Source organism: Heteronotia binoei, chromosome 17 (assembly GCF_032191835.1).
Source record: "Heteronotia binoei isolate CCM8104 ecotype False Entrance Well chromosome 17, APGP_CSIRO_Hbin_v1, whole genome shotgun sequence".
Taxonomy (NCBI): domain Eukaryota; kingdom Metazoa; phylum Chordata; class Lepidosauria; order Squamata; family Gekkonidae; genus Heteronotia; species Heteronotia binoei.
In genome coordinates this window covers 38,149,290-38,171,626 of record NC_083239.1, presented here as the reverse complement: position 1 = coordinate 38,171,626, position 22,337 = coordinate 38,149,290, and the positions used below count along the sequence as shown (strand labels likewise).

General features: G+C 47.9%; 1 protein-coding gene across 1 annotated transcript; it reads right to left on the bottom strand.

The window, feature by feature from the left end:
- Window positions 1-692: 692 nt before the first annotated feature.
- Window positions 693-21,110, bottom strand: LOC132585801 (NACHT, LRR and PYD domains-containing protein 12-like). The gene is made up of 7 exons (XM_060257679.1): window positions 20,770-21,110; window positions 19,099-19,182; window positions 15,662-15,718; window positions 11,700-13,464; window positions 9,000-9,086; window positions 6,699-6,866; window positions 693-1,029 (listed from the first exon to the last, which is right to left on the bottom strand). The coding sequence occupies exons 1-7, from the start codon at window positions 21,086-21,088 to the stop codon at window positions 693-695; spliced, it is 2,817 nt and encodes a 938-aa protein (XP_060113662.1). The 5' UTR covers window positions 21,089-21,110.
- Window positions 21,111-22,337: the final 1,227 nt, after the last annotated feature.

Below are 22,337 nucleotides of genomic sequence, written 5' to 3'. Positions count from 1 at the left end.
GCCCAGAGAGAGAGAGAACCTTTTAAAACTCAGAGTGAAGACTTTGTTCATTTCAAACTTCCAAAGGACAAATGCATTTCTTTACACTCAGCAAGACACAAGCAGAAGTGGTTTGGCCTCTGCGTGCCAACCCTGGAATTCCGCAATGGTCTCCCATCCACGTCCCAACTAACACTGACCCTGCTTAGCTTTTGAAAACTGATGAGGGCGGGGTAACTTGGGCCGTCCAGGTGAGGGAAAGCCTTGTTTGCTTGGTGAAAAAAAAATCTAGCAGAAGAAAAACAGTTTCCGCCACACACGCCCCATTCCCCTTTGTTCTTGATGCCCAGTTGCCATCTCCTTTTCCATCTTCTCTCCTTTGAGTTTCCACTTCCTGCCAAGATGGCCAGCCATTTTATTGAAAATAGGAACAGGCCTTTGTTTTTTTGCAGAAAAAGCCCAGCAGGAACTCATTTGCATATTAGGCCTCACCCCTGGATGGTGAGCCAGCTGGAACTGTGTTCCTGTGCATTCCTGCTTAAAAAAAGCCTTGGGAATGAGACTTCAGGAGCCTCAAAGTGGACACACCTCTGCAAAGGATCTAGTCTGCATGTCTAGGTTTGGATAGCTGCCTTCGAAAAGAGATGTGGAGTTGGCACAGGTGAGCTGAAACCAGCCATCTTTCAGCCTCCAGGTCAATAATCCCATTAAGCCTAGCAGGCCTCGTGGTGTCCTCTTTCACACAGTTTGCCCTCCCTCAAGAGGGCTCTGATCTGTTTCTTCAGATGCTCAGCCCTTTCCCAAGCCTCTGGGCTGGCTCCCGGGTCACTGGTTTCTGGCAGAACCTCCAGCACCGAGCGCAAGGCATCTGCATTCTTGACGGACTCCATCTGTTCCGGGTCGGCTTTGATCTCCTCCACCCAGTCCAGATAGGCTTGGAGCAGCCCCATGTCGGTCAGGAAACTGCTGATGATCTTGAGGTCCGGCTTCTTGCGGCTCAACTCAGCGAGGATTCGCTTCCCAGCTTCACTCAACCGGTTCCCCACGATGCTGAGGGAAAACATGAAGATAAACATAGTAATGTGAATGGGGTGGTGAAAAAATTAGTGTTATGGAAATGAGAGAAAAACAAACAGTTCCTAATGTTACCACAGAAATGCCTCCTGTATAGGGTTGTCAATTTCAGGTTAAGAAAGTCCTGAAGATTTGGGGGTGGACCCTGAGAAGGGTGGGGTTTGGGGAGGGGAGAGATTTCAGAGTCCTTCCGAAGCCACCATTTCCACAGTGAGCCTGATATCTGTAGTTTGGAGATGAGCTGTAATTCTGAGAGACCTCCCGACTCTACCTGGAGGTTGATAACCCTAGATGTAAAGCAGTGGTGTCAAACCTGTGGCCTGGGGGCAGAATCAAGCCCCCGGAAGGTTCCAGTCAGGTCCCCTCGCAACTGGCTGTCATCTGCTTCCTTCTCCCTCTCTTTTGCTTCCTACTGTGTAACAGCTTGCTTTGCCAGGCTTGCTCAATTGCACAGGAGCTACAGAGCAAAACCGCTATTTTCTCCATTGGCTGAAGCTCCTCCCTTGGGGAGAAGGGGAGAGGAAGAGCTTTCTTTGCCAGGCTCTCTCAATCACATAGCAGAACCACTGAGCCAAGCCTCTCTTGTTTCTATTGGCTGAGGCTCCTCCCCCTCCTTGTCCCCTGGGGAGGGAAAGAAAGAGCCAGAGCTTCCTTTGCCCAGTTCCCTGGATCCCATGGGAGAGATACAAAGAAAGTGCCTTTAAGACCAATGAATGCTAATGTTTTAAGCATGTTTTATTTGTAAGGGTTTTTTTTTTTAAATTGTTTTGTCTTTGTCCTTTATAAAGTTTATATCTAATCTTAAACTACCTAATCTTAAACAGGTATTCATATGGCCCCGGCCCAACATGGCCTGGCCCAACAAGGTCTCATTTATGTAAGATCTGGCCCTCATAACAAATTAATTTGACACCCCTGGTCTAAAGAGAGTGTTATCAATAGCAAATCCTCTTAAGACTTAACACTCAGGATGTTTTTACATTCAGTTTGATCCAGAGTTTTAGAGTCTTCAAATCGCCTGCCACTGTTCCGCTTTAATTATTTTCCTTTTACATTTAAGCGTTTCAATTTGGGGGAGGGGGGCAGCTGGAATACCAGTGCTTAGTTAAATGTATACGATTGCTTGGAAATCATGTCAACGCTGCAAAAACAGTACAAATTTAAATTACTAGATGAGGCAAGCAATGATGAAGATAAAGAAGATATTGGATTTATATCCCGCCCTCCACTCCGAAGAGTCTCAGAGCGGCTCACAATCTCCTTTACCTTCCTCTCCCACAACAGACACCCTGTGAGGTGGGTGGGGCTTGAGAGGGCTCTCACAGCAGCTGCCCTTTCAAGGACAACCTCTGCCAGAGCTATGGCTGACCCAAGGCCATGCTAGCAGGTGCAAGTGGAGGAGTGGGGAATCAAACCCGGTTCTCCCAGATAAGAGTCCGCACACTTAACCACTACACCAAACTAGCTCTCTATGTAAAAATTTCAAGTGCTGTCAGTTCTCATGCAAATTACTGCACCTTGTGGCTTTTGGAGGAGTCTTTTAAAACGCATGAAAACTTCTACAATACAAGTTTGAAACGCCTGTAGAGAAAAGACCAGATCAAAACTAGTGTCGAGAAAAAAGTTGCAGCAGCAGCAGCTCCAAAACGCATCTTACTGAAACAAATGTAGATACTTTAGGCAGCAGCGATGCAAAACAGTTGTGAGAACGTTAGGTAATGTTAAAGGTGAGTTTCCAATGCGGCGATAGAGAGTCACAAACTGTCAGTGTAAAAACACCCTCAGTTTCCTTTCCCCTTCAACTGGTTTCTGAGGAAGAACATTTTTCACATCTCCACGCATATCTTCTCCTCACGGTTTCGTTTATACGAAACTTCTCTGTGGTTGGAGTTTCGTTGAAAAGGGAAACCCTTGAACCGTTACAGGCAGACACAAAAGCTGGGGACACACATGAGAGCACTTGCGTTTCTGTTTGCCTCTTTAGGCACATAGTTGCCAACCTCCAGGTGGGAACCAAGCAATTGCTGCTGCGATTACCAGCCTCAAAAAGAAATATTAACCAAAGAAAACAAATTAGAAAAATACCATATCAAAATATTTATACTGATAAATAAACCTCACAATCATTCAGTCTATAATTCATGCAAAAGACGTGTTCACCGGACACCAGTCCCAATCTTTTATAGCACTCCCATGCTGATTTTCCTTCGGATAGTCCTGGTGAAAATATATAATCAATCCACTTTGTGCAGAAATGTTCAAGGAAAGTAGACAAAAGTCCAATAAGCTCTTCACAAAAAGCAGCCAGCAGTTCAGTACAGCTTCAAGAAGTATCAACCCTACTTCTGAGGCACGCTCATTTCCTCCTCCTGCCCCACCGCTCTGCCCCAGTTCCTTGTTTTGCATCAATTGGCAGAAAGGAGAAGTGCTCACTCGCCCACTTGCATGCCCCTGCTCCCCACAAAGGTGGCTTTTGGAGCCAGAGCAGCCCAGGATTCAGGTTGCAGAACTGTGATTCCGAATGCTCTGTAGCCTGCCTGGGACCGGGAACTGGCCTCAAACAGATCAGTGGACCAGGGAGGAATCTCTAGAGGAAGCACACAAAGAGGAGGGGCTTTCCATCTGATTCTACAGCTGGCACAGGGAGAAATGGGGTGCTGAGCCTGGCTTGACCAGGGGGATCGTGAGGGCAACAACATCTGCACGAGACCTATAGTGGCGTAGAAGCTGGAAGGTAAGGCTTAAAACAGTGGGCTGGGTATGGACCTGCCACGAATCTTATTAGGTAATGTTGGCTTCTGAACTGACTAACCCAGGCTAGCCTGATCTCTTCAGGTCTTGGAAGCTAAGCAGGGTTGGCCCTGGTCGTGGGTCATTTCATAGAAAAAGAGGTTCTGGAGCTCATTAGCACAACTCACTTGCATATGCCACAGACCTCTGACACCACCGGAAGGTGTACTAAATTATATCAGCTCAGCTTCTACCTGAAAATGCTTCTTGAATTATGATTGTTCTAATCAAACCTTACTCCCATCATACTTTTTAAATTACTTTCTCCTATGTGGCCACAGTGGCATGATGAAGATTTCCATCTGCTCGCTTTATATGTTTTAGTTATTTTCCTTTTTTTGTGGGGGAAAATATGAGGAAGTTTGTCAAATCTTAGAGTTCAGCAAAATTTTCTTAGGGGGGTGGGGTTGAACAATGGAGCTCAGAAGCAAGTATATTGTTGGGGGGGGGGGAGTAAGAAAGAAAGAGCACAATAACATTTACAAGTTCTGGAGTTCTGTTCCTGTGAGCTCCTGCCCAAAATGAGGCCTGGCCCTAGTCATCACTTCGACGGGAGGCCACAAAGAAGACCAGGGTCATGACACTGAGGCTGGCAATGGAAAACCACCTCTGAGCATCTCTTGCCTTTAAAACCCTACAGGATCACCCTAAGTCAGCTATGACTTGATGGCAAGAAAAAAGAAGTTGGGTCACTTGAAGAAGATATTGGATTTATATCCCGCCCTATAATCTGAATCTCAGAGTGGTCACAATCTCCTTTATCTCCCACCCCCCCCTCCCCAACACACAACAGACACCCTGTCAGGTAGGTGAGGCCGAGAGAGCTCTCATAGAAGCTGCCCCTTCAAGGACAACTCCTATGAGAGCTATGGCCGACCCAAGGCCACTCCAGCAGCCGCAAGTGGAGGAACGGGGAATCAAACCCAGTTCTCCCAGATAAGAGTCCACGCACTTAACCACTACACCAAACTTGCTTTCTCAGCCCAACCGATTACGAAGATAAAGAGGAGAAAGAGATCTCATTGTAAACTCCTCAGAGATGGGATTTTTTTAACAAATGTAAATAGTTAGCCGCCTTGACCTGCATGGCCCGGGCTAGTCTGATCTTATGAGATCCTGGAAGCGAAGCAGGGTCAGCTCTGGTAGGCCCTTGGATGGGAGGCGGCCAAGGAACACCAGGGTTGCTACAAAGAGGCAGGCAATGGCAAACCACCTCTGTTCATCTCTTGCCTCCAGGGTGATTGCAACTCGATGGCACTTTCTGTCACCAGTTAGTAAGCAAGCAGCTCTCATCAGAAGGTCCCATGTTCAATCCCAGGCTTCTCCAGCTGGGTATTGTTTATTCTGAGCTCTCCGGTAGAGAAAGATCTTCCCCAACATCAGCTTACTGAGACGGAATCCGAGAATCACAGCGTTGGAAGGGGCCATGCAGGCTATCTAATCCAGCCCCCTGCTCAGTGCAAGATCAGCCTTCAGCATCCCTGGAAAAGGGTTTGTCCAGCTGCTGCTTAAAGACTGCCTGTGAGGGGGAGCTCACCCCCTCCATAGGCAGCGTTTAATTTATATCCATTATTGCAAGTCTTCTCCTCTGCTGTCAACAGGAATAGCTCCCTGCCTCTAAGTGACAGCCCTTCAGATACTTCAAGAAAGCAACCATGTCCCCACTCAACCTCCTCTTCTCAAGACGGAACATTCCCAAGTCCCTCAGCCTTTCTCATAGGGCTTGGCCTGTAATTAACTATGTTAGTTCCTAAAATAAACTTTTATCGGCTGTTGAACCAGGTCGTGCACTGTAGCTGTGTTAATGACTATACCAACAAAAGGGAGTGTGAGCGACAGCCCTTCTTGAAGGAAGAGTGAGATCAATTTTGAAATGTAATAAACAGTTGTAACGTTACTCGCAGGGGTTGTTTTGTAGAAAAAAATAGGTGACAGGGCTCATTAGCATATGCCACCACCACCCAGCCAAGAGCAACCCAATGCTAGAAAGGAGAGCTCTGGGCGATTGAGACCTGCTTGGGCTAGGGTTGCCAGTCCCCAGGTTGGGGGCAGGGGATCGCCCGGTTTGGAGGCCCTCCCCCCGCTTCAGGGTAATCAGAAAGCGGGGGGAGGGGAGGGAAATGTCTGCTGGGAACTCATGATTCCCTATGGAGACTTATTCCCATAGAAAATAATGGAGAATTTATCCACGGGTATCTGGGGCTCTGGGGCCCCTGTTTTTTGAGGTAGAGGCACCATATTTTCAGTATAGTATCCAGTGGCTCTCCCCAAAATACTCTTTAAGTTTCAAAAAGATTGGACCAGGGGGTCCAATTCTATGAGCCCCCAAAGAAGGTGCCCCTATCGTTCATTATTTCCTATGGAAGGAAGCTATTTAAAAGATGAGTGGTCCCTTGAAATGTGATGGCCAAAACTCCCTTTGGAGTTCAATTATGCTTGTCACACCCTTGCTCTTGGCTCCACCCTCAAAGTCTCCTGGCTCCACCCCCAAAGTTCCCAGATATTTCTTGAATTCGACTTGGCAACCCTAGCTTGGGCTGCCTAGAAATCCAGCCAGCCTAAGCAGGCCTCACACACGTGGGGCTCGCCTGGGTTGCCACCCCCCACCCCAGTCAAAAGCCAACAAGCCACCTGCCACCCAAAATCACATAAGAAGTGGAGAAAGGGTGGTGCGTAGGCTTCTCCAGGGTTTAATGAAGGCTGCTAGGGGTGTGGCTTGGTCTCCAGACCCCTGATCATCTAAGGGGAAGGAACCAGGGACTGAGCCTGAACCTTCTACTTGCAAGCCATCCCCCCTCTGCTGCAAAGCCACAATCCTTCCACTTCTCTACCATAGCTGAATGGCAGAAACTCACGTCAGGAGCCTGAGAGTCGTGTTGCCTTCCAGGGAAACCAGGATATTGTCCAAGCCGCTGTCGGTAATGCCTGTGATATCCAAATAGAGCTCTTGGAGGGTGGTGTTCTCCCGGAGGGCATCCCATAAGCTCCTCACGCCCTCTGAACCCAGGCAGTTGCCACAAAACCTTCAGAGGAGGGAGAAAAAAAAATAAGCATAGAGCTTAACTGAGGGGCCTCTTAGGTAGCCGGCCAAAATAGAAAGAGCAATTGTGATTGCAAGTCATTTGTCCTACTGCAGAACTACAGAAGCCCTCTGGTGGAGGGAAATCCAAAATGATCACTGTGAATTAAGCAAAACAGAGCTCCCTGGGGAATCAGGAATGATTTTACCAGGGGTTGTTTTGTAGAACAATAGGTGGTGGAGCTCATCCAGGGATTGTTATGCAGCTGCACCTCCTATTCAATGGACAAGGTGGGGAGAAGGAGGGGGAAACGTCAGAAAGGTTCAGAAGCTGTGCTCCTGTGAGCCTCTGCTGAATTCAAGGCATGCATTTTACTACCAGACAGCAGAACTGGCCAAAGATCCATCTGGGGCAACTATCTAGCCCACATGGGTGGCCAAACTTGCTTAACATAAGAGCCACATAGAATAAATGTCAGATGTTTGAGAGCTGCAGGACATGAACATCAGATGTTTGAGAGCTGGAAGGTTGGCAGCCAGGCAGGAAGGAAGCAAGCAAATAGATGGAATAGATGGGGAGGGAAAAGTGGAAAAAAGCAACTATTATTATATTATACTATATTTGCCGCCCTTCCCTGCAAGCAGGGCTTTAACTTTAAATGCATTCTCCAAGCTGCCAGCTGGCTTGGCTTACAGTTTATTTTTTGTTATTTGTCCTGCTCGGTTCCTCAGGAGATTTGACACCCCCCCCCCCGGGTGAGGGTTTATCCAATGCATTTGGGCAAATGACAAGCCTGTAACCAGTGTCCAAAGCAGTTTACAATACCATTCAGAAACAAAACATTACAAAATCAAAAACTTTAAAAGCAGTGCAATGCCTAAAATGGAGCCAGTTTGGTGTAGTGGTTAAGCGTGCAGACTCTTATTCGGGAGAACTGGGTTTGATTCCCTACTCAGAATGGCCTTGGATTAGCCATAACTATCGCAGGAGTTGTCCTTGAAAGGGCAGCTGCTGTGAGAGCCCTTTCAGCCTCCACCTCACAGGATGTCTGTTGTGGGAGGAGAACATACAGGAGATTGTAAGCTGCTCTGATTTAGAGAGAAGGGTGGAATATAAATCTGCAGTCTTCTTCTGTTTTCCAACCCATGGTGTTAATATATAAATCCTCATAAGCAGTGCTTTTTTGTAGCAGGAACTCCTTTACGTATTAGGCCACACACCCCTGATGTAGCCAATCCGCCAAGAGCTTACAGGGCTCTTTGTACAGGGCCTACCATAAGCTCCAGGATGATTGGTTACACCAGGGGTGTGTGGCCTAATATGCAAAGGAGTTCTTGATAAAAAAAAAAAAAAGCCCTGCGTTTAAGAACCCGTTTAGTTTGGAACAGGTGAGTCTTTAAACTAGCCCAGAAGAACCTCGGGGAAGTGGTAACTTTCACATCCTGGAAAGGACATTTCATAGGTGGGGGGAGAACAACAGGAAAGGCCATCTCTCATGTTCCAGCCAACTGAACTTGGCATAAATGCTGTTCTCTAAAGAAGTCCCCTTGTATAGATCTCAGGCCCCAGATTGCATCATTTAGGTCAAGACCGTCCTCATGGGCACTCAATGAAATTGCTGAGCAGTCAGGTTAGAACTGATAAAAGGAAGTACTTCACTCAAAAAGGTGATTAACACGTGGAATTCACTGCCACAGGCGGTGGCTTCAAGAGAGGATTGGATAAACATGGAGCAGAGGTCCATCAGTGGCTATTAGCCACAGCATATTGCTGGAACTCTCTGGGGCAGAGATACTCTGTATTCTTGGTGCTTGAGGGAGGGCTTCTAGTGTCCTGGCCCCACTGATGGACCTCCTGGTTTTGTTTTGTTTTGTTTTGTTGCCACTGTGTGATACAGAGCGTTGGGCTGGATGGGCCATGATCCAACATGGCTTCTCTTATGTTCTTACGTACTCAGACCCCACTCAGTTTAAGTTTATAGCCATAATAGCCAAGAGTAAGGACTCTGAGAAATAGATCTAGTTTCAGTTGCATCTGTGGAAAAGGCGGGTAACCTCATGAAGGCCACTACAAAAGAAAGAGGAGGGTATGTAGAGAGGGAGATGGATGGATAGCTGGAAATCCTTGGTTACTTACAGCAGCCGTTTCACCTGGCACTGTGGAGACCGGAGCACAGCAGCTTCTATGGCTGCTGCTTCCCTGTCCAGAGAGTTGTATCTTAGCCTGGAAGAGAAAGTGGAAACACCAAGCACAGTCAAGCCTCTTCTTCCAATCATAAATTTTCTCCCCCAGACATACCCACAAGTGTCACTCTGCCCTCTGACTCCCAGCTGTCCCACCCAGTGTTCCCTCTAAGCTGAGTTAGTGTGAGCTAGCTCAGTTTTTTGGCCTCTGGCTCACATGCTATTATCTTAGCTCAGGAAAAATGGCCCCAGGGCGAGTTCATGTATGTAGTAGGTCACAACTTTCATACCAGTAGTTCACGAAGAAGAATTTTTGCTCACAAGACTCCACAGCTTAGAGGGAGTATCCCACCATGCACTGGCTTCCAGTTGATTAGAATCATAGAGTTGGAAGGGACCTCCAGGGTCATCTAGTCCAACCCCCTGCACAATGCAGGACAGTCACAAATACCTCCCCCTAAATTCACAGGATCTTCATAGCTGTCAGATGGCCATCTAGCCTTTGTATAAAAACTTCCAAGGAAGGAGAGCCCACCACCTTCTGAGGAAGCCTGTTCCAGTGAGGAACCGCTTTAGCGGTCAGAAAGTTCTTCCTAATGTTGAGCTGGAAACTCTTTTGATTTAATTTCAACCCATTGATTCAAGGTGTTGGTTGTAACCTTTAAAGCCCTAAGCAGTCTGGAACCAAGATACCTTCAGGACCATCTTTCCCAGGATGTCCCATGGAGACATGGCCGGATCTTGGGGGGCAGAGGGGGTGCTAGCCCCGGGCGCCACCAGCAGGTGCCAAATTGGGCACCGCCTCCCCAGGGCAGGCAAAAGAGAGGAGAAAGATTGGCAAGGTCTTTAAATTGGGGGGGGGGGGTCAGATTGCCTGCCAGGGTGTTTAAATGGGGGTGGGGAGGCAGATCGCCTGCTTCCCATTTTTTGAGTGAGGGTGCCATTTTTTGGTTTTGCCCCCACTCTAAAAATATGTAGATCCAGCCCTGCACAGAAAGTGTTACACTTAACAGATCAACATCTACTAGAGATCCCTGGCCTGATTTGCCAGGTCCTACCTGTCAGCCAGCGGGGGGATCCTTGGTCCTCCCTGATATATTCTGCCATGTTTGCATGTGCAGTGCAATGGCATCATCCGGAAGTGATGTCATCACATTGTCGGCGCCAGGGGGTAACACTCTAGTTTTTGGACAAAACTCTATCATTTGTAGCCAGTTTTACCATAGAGCTTTGCCCAAAAACTAGAGCATCACTGCACAACATCGGCAACATGATGTCACTTCCGGGTGACAATCATGTCGCCTTTCAGGCTAGTTGCCGAGGAAAGGCCTTGCATAAGTGGGAGTTCCCCCATCTATGGTGAGAGTCTGGCAAGCCTAGGCCTGATGGATTTCTGCTTAGCCTCAGTCAGAGCCAGGGCTTTCACAGCTCTGGCACCAGCCTGATGGAACCGTCTCCTGAGTGAGATCCAGGGCCTGTGGGATTTGATGCAGTTCCACAGGGCCTGTAAAACAGAGATGTTCTGCCAGGCCTGTGGATGAGGCAGTGGGAACCCAAACTGTACTGACCTCCCCCTGCCTCGCTGTGCTCTGTTCCATCTGCACGGGTTCCATCTTGCACTGATTTCATCTGCCCGCCCCCACCCCCATCTATTTGCACACATATGGAATTCCAAGAGCCATTGACTGTGCACTGAGACAGTGACTTTTAAATTGTTTATTAGGTGCATATTGGTTTATTGTGCTGTTTGTATAATGATGTAATCAGGGCTTTTTCTTTTTGTAGCAGGAACTCCTTTGCATATTAGTCCATACACCCCTGATGTAGCCAATCCTCCAAGAGAACATAAGGACATAAGAGAAGCCATGTTGGATCAGGCCAATGGCCCATTCAGTCCAACACTCTTGTGTCACAAAGTGGCCAAAAAACCCAAGTACCATCAGGAGGTCCATCATCGGGCCAGGATACTAGAAGCCCTCCCACTGTGCCCTTACAGGGCTTACATCCAAGTTTACAGGGCTTTTAGTACAGGGCCTACTGTAAGCTCTTGGAGGATTGGCTATGTCAGGGGGTGTGGCCTAATATGCAAAGGAGTTCCTGCTACAAAAAAATTAAAGACTTGGTTATATCATGTAACCCGCCTTGCGCCTGCTTGCAGGGGAGGGCAAGATAGAATCCTAATAATAGTAATAGTAATAATAATTCCTTCCCCCCAAAAAACTGCTTCTGAGACTCAGCAATATCAACTGAGAGATCTGCCCCAAGGCTGCTCCTTTTTCCCAGCAGAAGACAGGACACTGATTGTTCTCAGATGGGGATGGAAGCTCTCCCTGTGTCCCTTCCCTCTTGAGCTGTTCAATCCTCTCATTTATTCATTTAGTTATTAACTTCATTTGTATCCCACCTTTCTCCCCAGTAGGAACCCAGGGGTGCTTAAATCATTCTCCTCTCCTCCATTTTATCCTCACAAGGAGAATGAGAATGAGGAGAAGTTGAGGTGGAGAGAAAATGACTGGCCCAAGATCACCCAGTGAGCTTCCATGGCATGAGTGGGGATTTGAACCTGGGTCTCTCAGATACTTGTCTGGCACTCTTAACCACTATTCCACATTGGCCCTCATCACTCCCAAGAAACTACCAAGTGGATACGCACTGCAGAGTTTCACACCGATGGAGAAGGCCCTGCAGCCTCCTCAGTCCCCCGATGCCCATGTTGCTGTAGCTTAAGTTGAGATTCCGGAGTGTTTTCGGCTCTGAGCAGCTCAGCACGTAGGCCAGGGCCGCACAGTCTGCTGGGTTCAAGGTCACCTTGAACAGATCCACCTCGTCCAACTTGGAAGCCACCTGCTGGGTCACCCAATCTTGGCGCAACTCTGCCAGGCAATGCAACAAGGTCAGCAGTCTCTGGTCAGATTCGTACGGAATTTTGTCCGCGAGCCAGGCAGCCAATTGTATGAGGGGATCTCCCGTCAGACCCCCAGTCAGTCCCACCAGCCTGCCCTCTATCCTGGAGGTCAAGAGGCCCATGAAGAACCTGGAGAACATTTGCAGGTTGTCCCACTGGTGGTGTCCATTCAGGAGCTCCCTGGTGGAGCAGAGCAGTCTGTTCTCGGATAGGGATGGATGTTCATTTCCATCTCGAACCGTTCCATCCCACCAGAGATCCAAGCAAGCTCTTAGCTCCTGAGCACTCAGGTCTAGGATAGCCACCGCGTACAAGGCAGCTAAGAACTCCTGTACAGTCAAATGGAAGAAACGATAGTAGTCATCTTTTTCCTTAGTGAAGATGCGGTTCAAGAAAGCACCGGGCAAGTTCTGGGGGTCAAAACCAAACTCACGAAGCTCGTCAGTGTCAAACTGGATCTTTCCTCTCAGTAGAGCAAAATAAGCAAGCTTGCCGAGCTGTAACACCAAATCTGGGGTCCTTCCCAGAGCACAGTTTGGTCCTCCTGCTTGCTGCTGCACAGATGCATAGGACCGAAGGATAGTGCATAAGTATTGACGGTAGACCTCAGTGATGGTGCTGGGTGGGGAGGCCTCCCTCACCCCAGCCTGCGGGAAGAACTCCCCCAGAGCTGTGCAGAGAATGAAGCAGTAGAGGGGGATGAAACTGAGGCTGGCTAAGCCCTTTTGGGCAGAGATATAGCTGAGCACAGCTGCAGCACGCTCAGGGTCCCGGAAGAAACGGGAGAAATACTCCTTCACTTGCTCTTCTTGGAAGCCAAGGATAACAAAATGGCGGTCAAAAGCATCTTCCAGAAGGGTGGCAGAAGGCCGGGAGGTGACCACAATGGTGGATTCTGGCAACAAAGACCCAGAGAGAAGCCCTTGCACCAGATATTTGATGTGACATGGCTGGTCCACCTGGGAGCAGGTGTTTTCCAACGGGTGCTTGAATTCGTCCAAACCATCTAAGATCACCATCAGCTCCCCAGATTGATCTAGCAACTCGTGAAGAACCTTGCTGAGGTGGGGATGCTTGCTGCAGATCAGATCCTTGAGGCTTTGGGGCGTTGTCATGAGGCCAAGCTCTTGGAAGGAGAAGTCCACCACGCAAAGGAATCTTTGGAAGGCTGCGCCCAGTGCCCAGTCATGGAGGATCTTCTGGACTGCTACGCTCTTGCCGATACCAGCTGCGCCACTCAACATCACCCGGTGAGGTGGAGAGCACTCCCCAGGCAACAAGGAGAAGACATGTTGTAAGGCCAGGCGGCGAGGAGCATGGAGGGAGTAGAGTCGAGCACGGCGAGAGGCTAGCTGCAGGTAGTCGTGGCTGGTGGAGCCAGAGCTGGAACTGTTGGAGAGCAGCAGTTCAGTGTAGCGGATCTCGATGTGCGCACAGGATTCACTGTCATCCACATTGGTGCAGAGCTTCTCCGTGCGGGTCATCAGCCAGCGGCGGTGGCTCTGCAAGGCCGCTAGTAGAGATTGAGGAGTGGAACACAAATGGTCAGAGATTCATTTTGTCAGGATGCATAGCACTGAATTTTGCAGGCCCAAATGTCACCCTGTGTAATTTAGAACCAGTGTGGCGTGCTAACAGGGATGACTTGCATTCAGATCACCATTCAGTCATGATAGAGGGTTGGCAACCTCCAGGTGGGGCCTGGAGATCCCCCAGAATTTCAGCTGATCTCTGGACAATAGAGCTCAGTTCCTCTGAAAAATATGGAGTTTGGGCAGGTGGACTCTGGTATTATACCCTACCAAGGACCTTCTGTTAGAGTGAGCAACTCACGATGCCTGGATGTGGGGGCAGGGGGGGGTGCTACATCATTCTAAGTGTGTATAGATGTTATCTCCTTGAATGGGATGCCTCTTTTGTCTTAACCTGGAAGCTGCTCTCTGACCCCCTCCCCCTCCTTTCTCCGTTTGTCATCTCCCTCTTTTACATGGCCTTCCATGGAAACAGATGTCTCTATAGTTCTCTCCTGTAGATACAGTCAGTGTTCCCTCTAAGCTGAGTTAGCATGAACTAGCTCACAGATTTTTAGCTTCCAGCTTACACATTTTTGTCTTAGCTAAGGAAAATTGACCCCAGAGCACAATAATTTATGCAGCAGCTCACAACTTTAATGCCAGTAGCTCACAAAGTAGAATTTTTGCTCACAAGACTCTGCAGCTTAGAGGGAACATTGGATACAATACCCTCATACTCTCACACACATGATGCCGCACAAGCTGGGCATCTGTAATAGGAAAAATGCTCTTTAGATTAGGCTTCTTTCTCTTCTTTCGACTGCAACCTGAATGTGAACTGGATCTACTTGAATAAATACAAGTTTACCTTTCCTTGCAATACACTTCTTGAGAGATTTATTAACTGCACTCACTATCTCACTTCTGTGTCTGGGCAAATCTCCCACCTTTAAGAGCAATGAGTGCTAATGTTTTAAGTTTTTAAAAAATCTTTAATTGCATTTGTGCGCTTTATAAAGTTTGTATCTCTGCTGCCGGTCATTACATTTTATGACACACACGGCCTGCCCCGAAAAAGTCTCGTTTATGTCAGATCCAGCCCTCACGACATCCCAGCTCTAAGGCATTACGCCTCACTGAGATTCCTCCCCTTGCCAAACTCTGCTCTCCCCATTCTTCACCCCCAAGTCTCCCAAGAATTTCCCAACCCAAAGTTGGCAACCCCACTCTAAATATATGTCCATCCTCATCCCTGTTTCCTTTCTGGGAGGGGAAATGGTGGAAGGAGCTAGCCAGGGGTATCGAACTCATTTGTTATGAGGGCTGGATCTGACATAAATGAGACCTTGGCGGGCCAGGCCATGCATGTCATAAAATGTAATGGCAGGAAGCAGAGATACAAACTTTATAAAGGACACAGGCAAACACAATTAAAGATTATTTAAAAACTTAATATAAAACATGATTAAAACATTAGTGCTCATTGGTCTTAAAGGTGCTTTCTTTGTATCTCTCCCATGGGATCCAGGGAACTGGGCAAAGGAAGCTCTGGCTCTTTCTTTCCTTCCCCAGGAGACCAAGAGGGAGAAGAGCCTCAGCCAATAGACAGAAAAGAGGCTTGGCTCAGTAGCTCTGTTGTGCAATTGAGAGAGCCTGGCAAAGCAAGCTATCCCTCCCCTCCCCCTTCCTCTCACAGGGAGGAGCCTCAGCCAATGGAGCTCTGTGTGATTGAGCAAGCCTGGCAAAGCAAGCTGTGATGCAGAAAGAGGCAAGAAAGAGGGAGAAGGAAGCAAATGATGGTCAGTTGCTCGGGGGCCTGATTCGGCCCCCAGGCCGCATGTTTGACGCCCCTGAGCTAGACAGTTTGGTCCAGAAGCATTATATGCTCACATAACACCTTCTATAACTGTGATTCTCATTCTTATACCAAAATCTCCCTTGTCTTCCATTGATCCTCTCCTCTCCCTTCCTAGGGTTTCCAACCTCCAGAAGGTGGCTGGAGATCTCCCTATTACAACTGACCTCCAGGCGACAGAGGTCCTCCCCTCTGGGGAGAAAATGGCTGCTTTGGAAGGTCAATTCTATGGCATTATGCCCCATTGAAGGTCCTCCCTCACCAAACCCCACCCTCCACCCACCAAATCTCCAAGTATTTCCCAACTCAGAGCTGGCAACGCTGTTTCCTCTCCCTTTTACCTTTAACTTGTCGGCTCTGGCCTCTTCGGAAAGTCAAATCACTGTCCTTTCCCTCATCTGCTTAGAAAGGAAAGGATCATTTTGTGAAATTATTATTTTAAAAGGCACTAAAAGGAAGTAGACACTATGCAAAGAGTAAGTCCAAATCAGGCCTTGTTCTTGCAGGTTTGTATTCTAAAATTAAGAAGTGTGTGTGTTGGGGGAGGGAAGAGATCTATTGCAAAAGCTGGGGCAAACAGATATATCTTAAGGATAGGTCTTTTTTAAAACAGGAACACACAGGAATGCAGTTCCAGCTAGCTTGGCGTCAGGGGATGTGGTGTAATATGCAAATGAGTTCCTACTGGGCTTTTTTCTACTAAAAAAGCCCTGTGTGAAACAATGGTGATGTCAGGGGGTGTGGCCTAATATGCAAATGAGTCCCTGCTGGGCTTTTTCTGCAAAAAAAGCCCTGCTTAAGAACATGCTTGAATGTACTTACAGAGGACGAGAGTGTGTGGTGTAGTGATCAGAGCAGAAGTGTCAAATATAAGGCCCGGCGGTTGGAACTCTGGCCCACCAGCAACTGGTATATATGGAAATGTAAGGTATTCCCCCTTTTATGGGATCCCTTGGAGAAAACCTAGTCTTGCGTATGATTAAACACATTTATTGGGGCTTTGGTGTGTTCCCCAGTAAATCAATCGCTTCCATTGCTAAGAATCCATTGCTTTTGTTTGTATATTGAGTAAGAATAATATTGTTCATTGGGTTTGCTTGTTTCCTTAAAAAATTTATATCTCTGGTACCTGGCGTTACATTTTATGGCACACGTGGCCTGGCCCAACAAGGTGACATCTATGTCAGATCCGGCCTCCATAACAAATGAGTTGGAACCTCTGGGTTAGAATGTGGACTAGAAGTACAGAGAACTGGGACTGGAATGGGATGGAACTGGGATCCTCAAATCCTCCCGGAACAGTGGAGTTTACTGAGTGACTGTGAGCCACTTATTCTATCTCGTTCTGCCCCACTCTGCAAGGTTGTCGTGAGGATTAAACGAAGCAGAGGAGAACCACACCACGGCATTGGAGAACCCGCTTTGAGGAGGCAAGGCTAAAGCATCTGGGTCTCTTTGGTTGAGAATAAAGGTGACTGTCTGAGTTTGGGTGTCTGTGACATGACAGAGACCTACAACACTGCGCATGTTGTACAGAAAGTGGGCCCTTTTTTCTCCCTTCCCCCAAGAACTAGAACTCAAAGTCATCCTACAAACTGGTTGGCAATAGATTCAAAACAGATACAAGACAGTAGATTCCAGACAGATAATGGCTTGTGGAACTCACTGCCACAAAATGTGACATAGATGGATTGGGCAGGCTTCTGGAGAGACCAGGTCTACTGTTAGCTATTATGGCTAGATGGGACCTCTGATCACAGAAGTAGTAGTAGAAGAAGAAGAAGACTGCAGATTTATACCTTCCCTTCTCTCTAAATCAGAGTCTCAGATCAGCTTACAATCTCCTTTATCTTCTTCCCCCACAACAGACACCCTGTGAGGTGGGTTGAGCTGAAAGCTCTCCCAAAAGCTGCCCTTTCAAGGACAACCTCTGCAAGAGCTATGGCTGACCCAAGGTCATTCCAGCAGTTGCAAGTGGAAGAGTGGGGAATCAAACCCCGTTCTCCCAGATAAGAGTCCGGACAGTTAACCACTACACCAAACTGGCTCTGTCTTTATCTAGAAGATACCCATATAGTCAAGATGCTATGGAGAAACACCTTAAGACATTATGTATAGGGAAACAAAACCATGAGATCTGAAGAAAGAGGAAGCCCAGTGAAGAGAAAATAATGCAGTGATCTACACAACAAGAGAAGAATATCAAATGAATTGTCAGCATTTAAGAGGCTTACAGTGCCGTGCCCTTCAAAGCCCATCAACTTCAACAGACTTAGAAAAGCGTAGCTAGCTTAGGACTGCACCGCTAAGCATAGAAGCAGGGAAAGCAGAACTCTCTGTTTCATTCCAAAATCTCCAAGCAAATACAGATCCTTATTTGTCCACAAGACTGTGGGTTGTCACGCTCCCCTCTGCCCCGATGGCACACAGCAGTTATCTTAGGACTTGGGGAAGTCCGTGATCCTCCTCCAGATGTTTTAGCTAAGGCCAAAAAGCAAGAATAGGAGGGGGAACTTGAGTCACAGCTGTGGTGCTGAGCAGGGTGGTGTTGATGACTAAGCCGTCACCATTTCCTTGACAGGAATTCCCGCTCCCCAGCTGCCCTTAGCCATCTCGGTGGTGGAAAGTGAGGTCAAGTTGACATCTGGTGACACCATGGAGATTTCAAGGCAAGAAAAGAGCAGATGTGGCTTGCCATGGCTTGCCTCTTGTGTAGCAACCCGGCACTTCCTTGGTAGTCTCCCATCTGCATACTAGCAGGGCCTGCTTAGCTTGTAAGATCTGACAAGATCAGGCTAGCTTAGGCCGTCCAGGTCAGGTCATTAGCCATCAAGGGGAGGGGGAGATAACATGCATGTCACCCCAGCTAGAGAGATGGACAATTCTGATGGGGACAGGGCCGGCCCGTCCATTATGCAACCATAGGTGGTTGCCTAAAGTGCAGCCCTGGAAAGGGCATCAGTTTGGGCCCTCCCACCCACCTTCGCCTCCTTGGCGAGGGAAATAGGAAAATGTGGCATGGCTCCTGCACCTCAGAGCATGCGTACTCCCAGCCGCCATTGCTCAGCCTTTCGGGACTGCACTTCAGGAAGCTTCCAGAAGCACAGGGGAGGCTAAGCAACAGCAGCCATGTGGCATGTGCGCTCTGAGGCACTCACCCTCACTGGAGGTGAGGGTGGCGGGAGGAAGGGTACGGGCAGTAGAGCAGAAGCAGCAGGGTGAGGCCTCGCCTTGGGCGCCAGACATCCTGAAGCCAGCCCTGGATGGGGAAAGTGCTGCAGGGAGAAAGACTATGGCTCAAGTCCCAATCCAGCATCCACCTTACATTGCTGGAGAGCTGATCACGGCCCTTCTATAAAGATTTTTGCCTCTCAATGGTTCCCAGTTGGCCAGTACATAAAATTAATCATTCCAGTTTGGGCCCTTCAGTGATTCTTGAGAGGCCAGCATGTAAAATTCACCCTGAGTCAACTGCAAAAAACCCAGTTGAATGAGCTACACCCCTCAGCACGGAATCAAAACAATCATCCATGCAGTCAATACAGTCAAGGAAGTTGATTCTAACATTTTTGCCAGTTCCCAGTTTCACTGTTGTCTTCTTTTTATCCCCTTCCCCAACACAAATAACACAGATAACAGCAGTGCTGAGTGCTAAATCTGTTCTTAGTATGTTCAGTGTAGGGGGGAATGATAAGACCTTAAATCTCAGGTAGAATCATAGAATTGTTTGCAGCATCTAGGAGAACATGCCAGCTGGGCAGGTGAGAGAATGACTTACCAAGAGACTTCTCTGAAATCTTGAATTTCTTATGTTTCCAGAATTTCCAGAAGGATGGATGACTTTTTTTGGAGTGGTTAGCATCTAGAGAAAGAAGAGGGCAAAAGCATAAAAAATGGTTAAGAAAGGATAAGAAAGGTTAAAACGCTTGGGGCTCTTCAGCTTGGAGAAATGTCGACGGAGGGGTGACATGATAGAGGTTGACAAGATTATGCATGGGATAGAGAAGGTAGAGAAAGAAGTACTTTTCTCCCTTTCTCACAATACAAGAACTCATGGACATTCAATGAAATCACTGAGTAGTCGGGTTAGAACTGATAAAAGGGAGTACTATTTCACCCAAAGGGTGATTCACACATGGAACTGCAAGTGGAGGAGCGGGGAATTCACTGCCACAGGAGGTGTTGGCAGCTACAAGAGGGGATTGGATAAGCATATGAAGCAGATGTCCATTAGCCACAGCTTATCCTTGGAACTCTCTGTCTGGGGCAGTGGTGCTCTGTATTCTTGTGCTTGGAGGGAGGGGCACAGTGGTAGGGTTTCTAGTGTCCTGGCTTCTGATGGCACTTGGGGTGTTTTTTGGTCACTGTGTGACATAGAGTGTTAGACTGGATGAGCCATTGGCCTGATCCAACATGGCTTCCCTTATGTTCTTATGTTCATAAGGTGAAGAGAAAGAGAAATGTAGTAATTAGGAGGACTCGGGCTGCCAGTAGGATCTGGAGATAGCATTACCAGCTCTGGGTTGGGAAATTCCTGGAAATTTGAAAGAGGGCTTGGGGCTTGGGAAGGTAGCTCAGAAGAGTGTGATGCCATAGAGTTCACCCTCTAAAGCAGCCATTTTCTCCAGGGAAACTGATTGTCTAGAGATCAGTTGTAATCCCAGGAAACTTTCAGGCTCCACCTGGAGGCTGGTAACCCTACCTAGAGATCTCCTGGAGTTACAATTGATCTCCAGACAACAGAAATGGGCGGACTCTATGGCATTATAACATTCTAAGATCCTTCCCTCTAGGGTTGCCAAACCCTGGTTTGGAGGTCCTCCCCCCAGTTCAGGGTTATCAGAAAGTGTGTGTGTGGGGGGGGGATGGACCTGGGCGCTCCATTATACCCTATGGAGACCAGTCCCCAAAAGAATCGATCTGTGGGTATCTGGGACTTGAGTCAGAGAGGGGGGCCGATTTTTGGGGTAAAGGCACCATATTTTCATCATGGCATCTGGTGCCTCTCCTAAAAAGAAAAAAACATCATAAGTTTCAAAAAGATTGGACCAGGGGTCCAATTCTATGACCCCAAAAGAAAGTGCCCCCATCCTCCATTATTTCCAATGGAGGGAAGGCATTTAAAAGGAACGTGGTCTCTTTAAATGTGATGGCTAGAACTCCCTTCACAGTTCAATCGTGCTTGTCACAACCTTGATCCTGGCTCCACCCCCAAAGTCTCCTGGCTCCACTCGCAGAGCCCCCAGATATATCTTGAGTCCTACCTGGCAATCCTATTCCCCTCCCCAACGTCACCTACCCCACGCTCCACCCCCAAATATCCAGGAATTTCTCAAACAGCAACCTTCCCCTACAAACTTTCCTGGTAAATTACAGGAAGTGTTCATCCCCTTCTCATCCCATATGCACCATTGACGCCCCCTAGAGGCAAGTTTTGTCATTACCATACCTGGCTGGGATGGAGGCGTTTCCCTCTTCTCCTCTTTCTCCCGGCAGTTCTGTTGAAGCCAGTTTTGCAGCTCCGGACAGTAGACCTCTTGCAGGGCCCTCAACTCCTGTAAGAATCTCTCTCTCCCCACAGGCTCCTGGCTGACTCTGTCCAGAAGAGCAATGACTTGGTTGGCCTTGGGGTTGGTCTCCAGGAGAGAGAAGTACTCTGGTTGACTGAGGAGCCTGCAGTCATAGAGTCCACGGAGCAGAGGGGCTGGGTTGGGCTCGATCCAGCGCAGGAGCTGGATGCGCAGTGCCTGATCCCAGGGGCCATCCATCTGCAGAGACAAAGAGCTCCTGACAGTTTTTGGAAAGGCTGAGATATGCACAGATCTGAGAGGCAGAGTTAGTTGAAGAAGGGGGTTTATGGATTTAGGTTTCTACCCCAGTTTTTCCTCCCCAATTGGATCCCAAAGCATCTTCTGTTGCTGCCTCTTCCTCTGTATTATCCGCAGAACCAGGGCTTTTTTTGTAGCAGGAACTCCTTGCATATTAGGCCACACACCCCTGATGCAGCCAGTCCTCCAAGAGCTTACAGGGGGGCATATGCTTTTATGCTAATAAGCTCTACCATCTATTTTTCTACAAAATTACCCCTGATTATCACAATAGAACCTTACTCCCATCATACTTTTTAAATGACTTTCTCCTATGTGACCACAGTGGCATGATGAAGATTTCATAAGAACATAAGAGAAGCCATGTTGGTTCAGGCCAATAGCCCATCCAGTCCAACACTCTGTGTCACAAAGTGGCCAAAAAACCCAAGTGCCATCAGGAGGCCCATCAGTGGGGCTAGAAACCCTCCCACTGTGCCCCTCCTCCAAGCACCAAGAATACAGAGCATCACTGCCTCAGACAGATAGTTCCAACAATAGGCTGTCGCTAATAACCACTGATGGACCTCTGTTCCATAGATTTCCATCTGTCTGCTTTATATTTTTTGGTTGTTTCTGCATTTTGGGGGGGGGGGGGGAATATTAGAAAGTTTGTCAAATCTTACAGTAAAATTCATACAGGGGGTTTGAACAAATGGACCCCAGAAGCAAGTGAGGGGTTTTTTTTGGGGGGGGGGCAAGGGAAGAAAGAGCAGAATAAAATTTAGAGGTTCCAGAGCTTCACTCCTGTGAACTCCTGCCCAAAATGAGGCCTGAACATGCAAAATCTATTATTGGGTCTCTTGTCATTTTTTTTTTTAATGATAAAAGGCACTGTAAGGGCACAGTTTAGATAGAGACGGTGACACAACTCAGCAAGGAGTCTCTCCCAGTCTTCCCATCAAAGTGAACCTGTGGGCAGTGTCTGAGGGTGTCTTCATTCAAACATGATGGGATCTTTTGAGGCCAGGTAAAAGTGTTGGGTCTGGGATCAGCTCCTCCCCAGGCCAGCACTGAACCCTCCAGTCCGGAGAAAGGCCTCTGTTAGTCAACAGGAGAGAAAATTGTTCCTTATTTTATCATCAAGTTTCTCCAAGGCAACCAAAGGAAGGAGCTGATAAGAGGAAACTATTGTTGACCTTTAATTTGG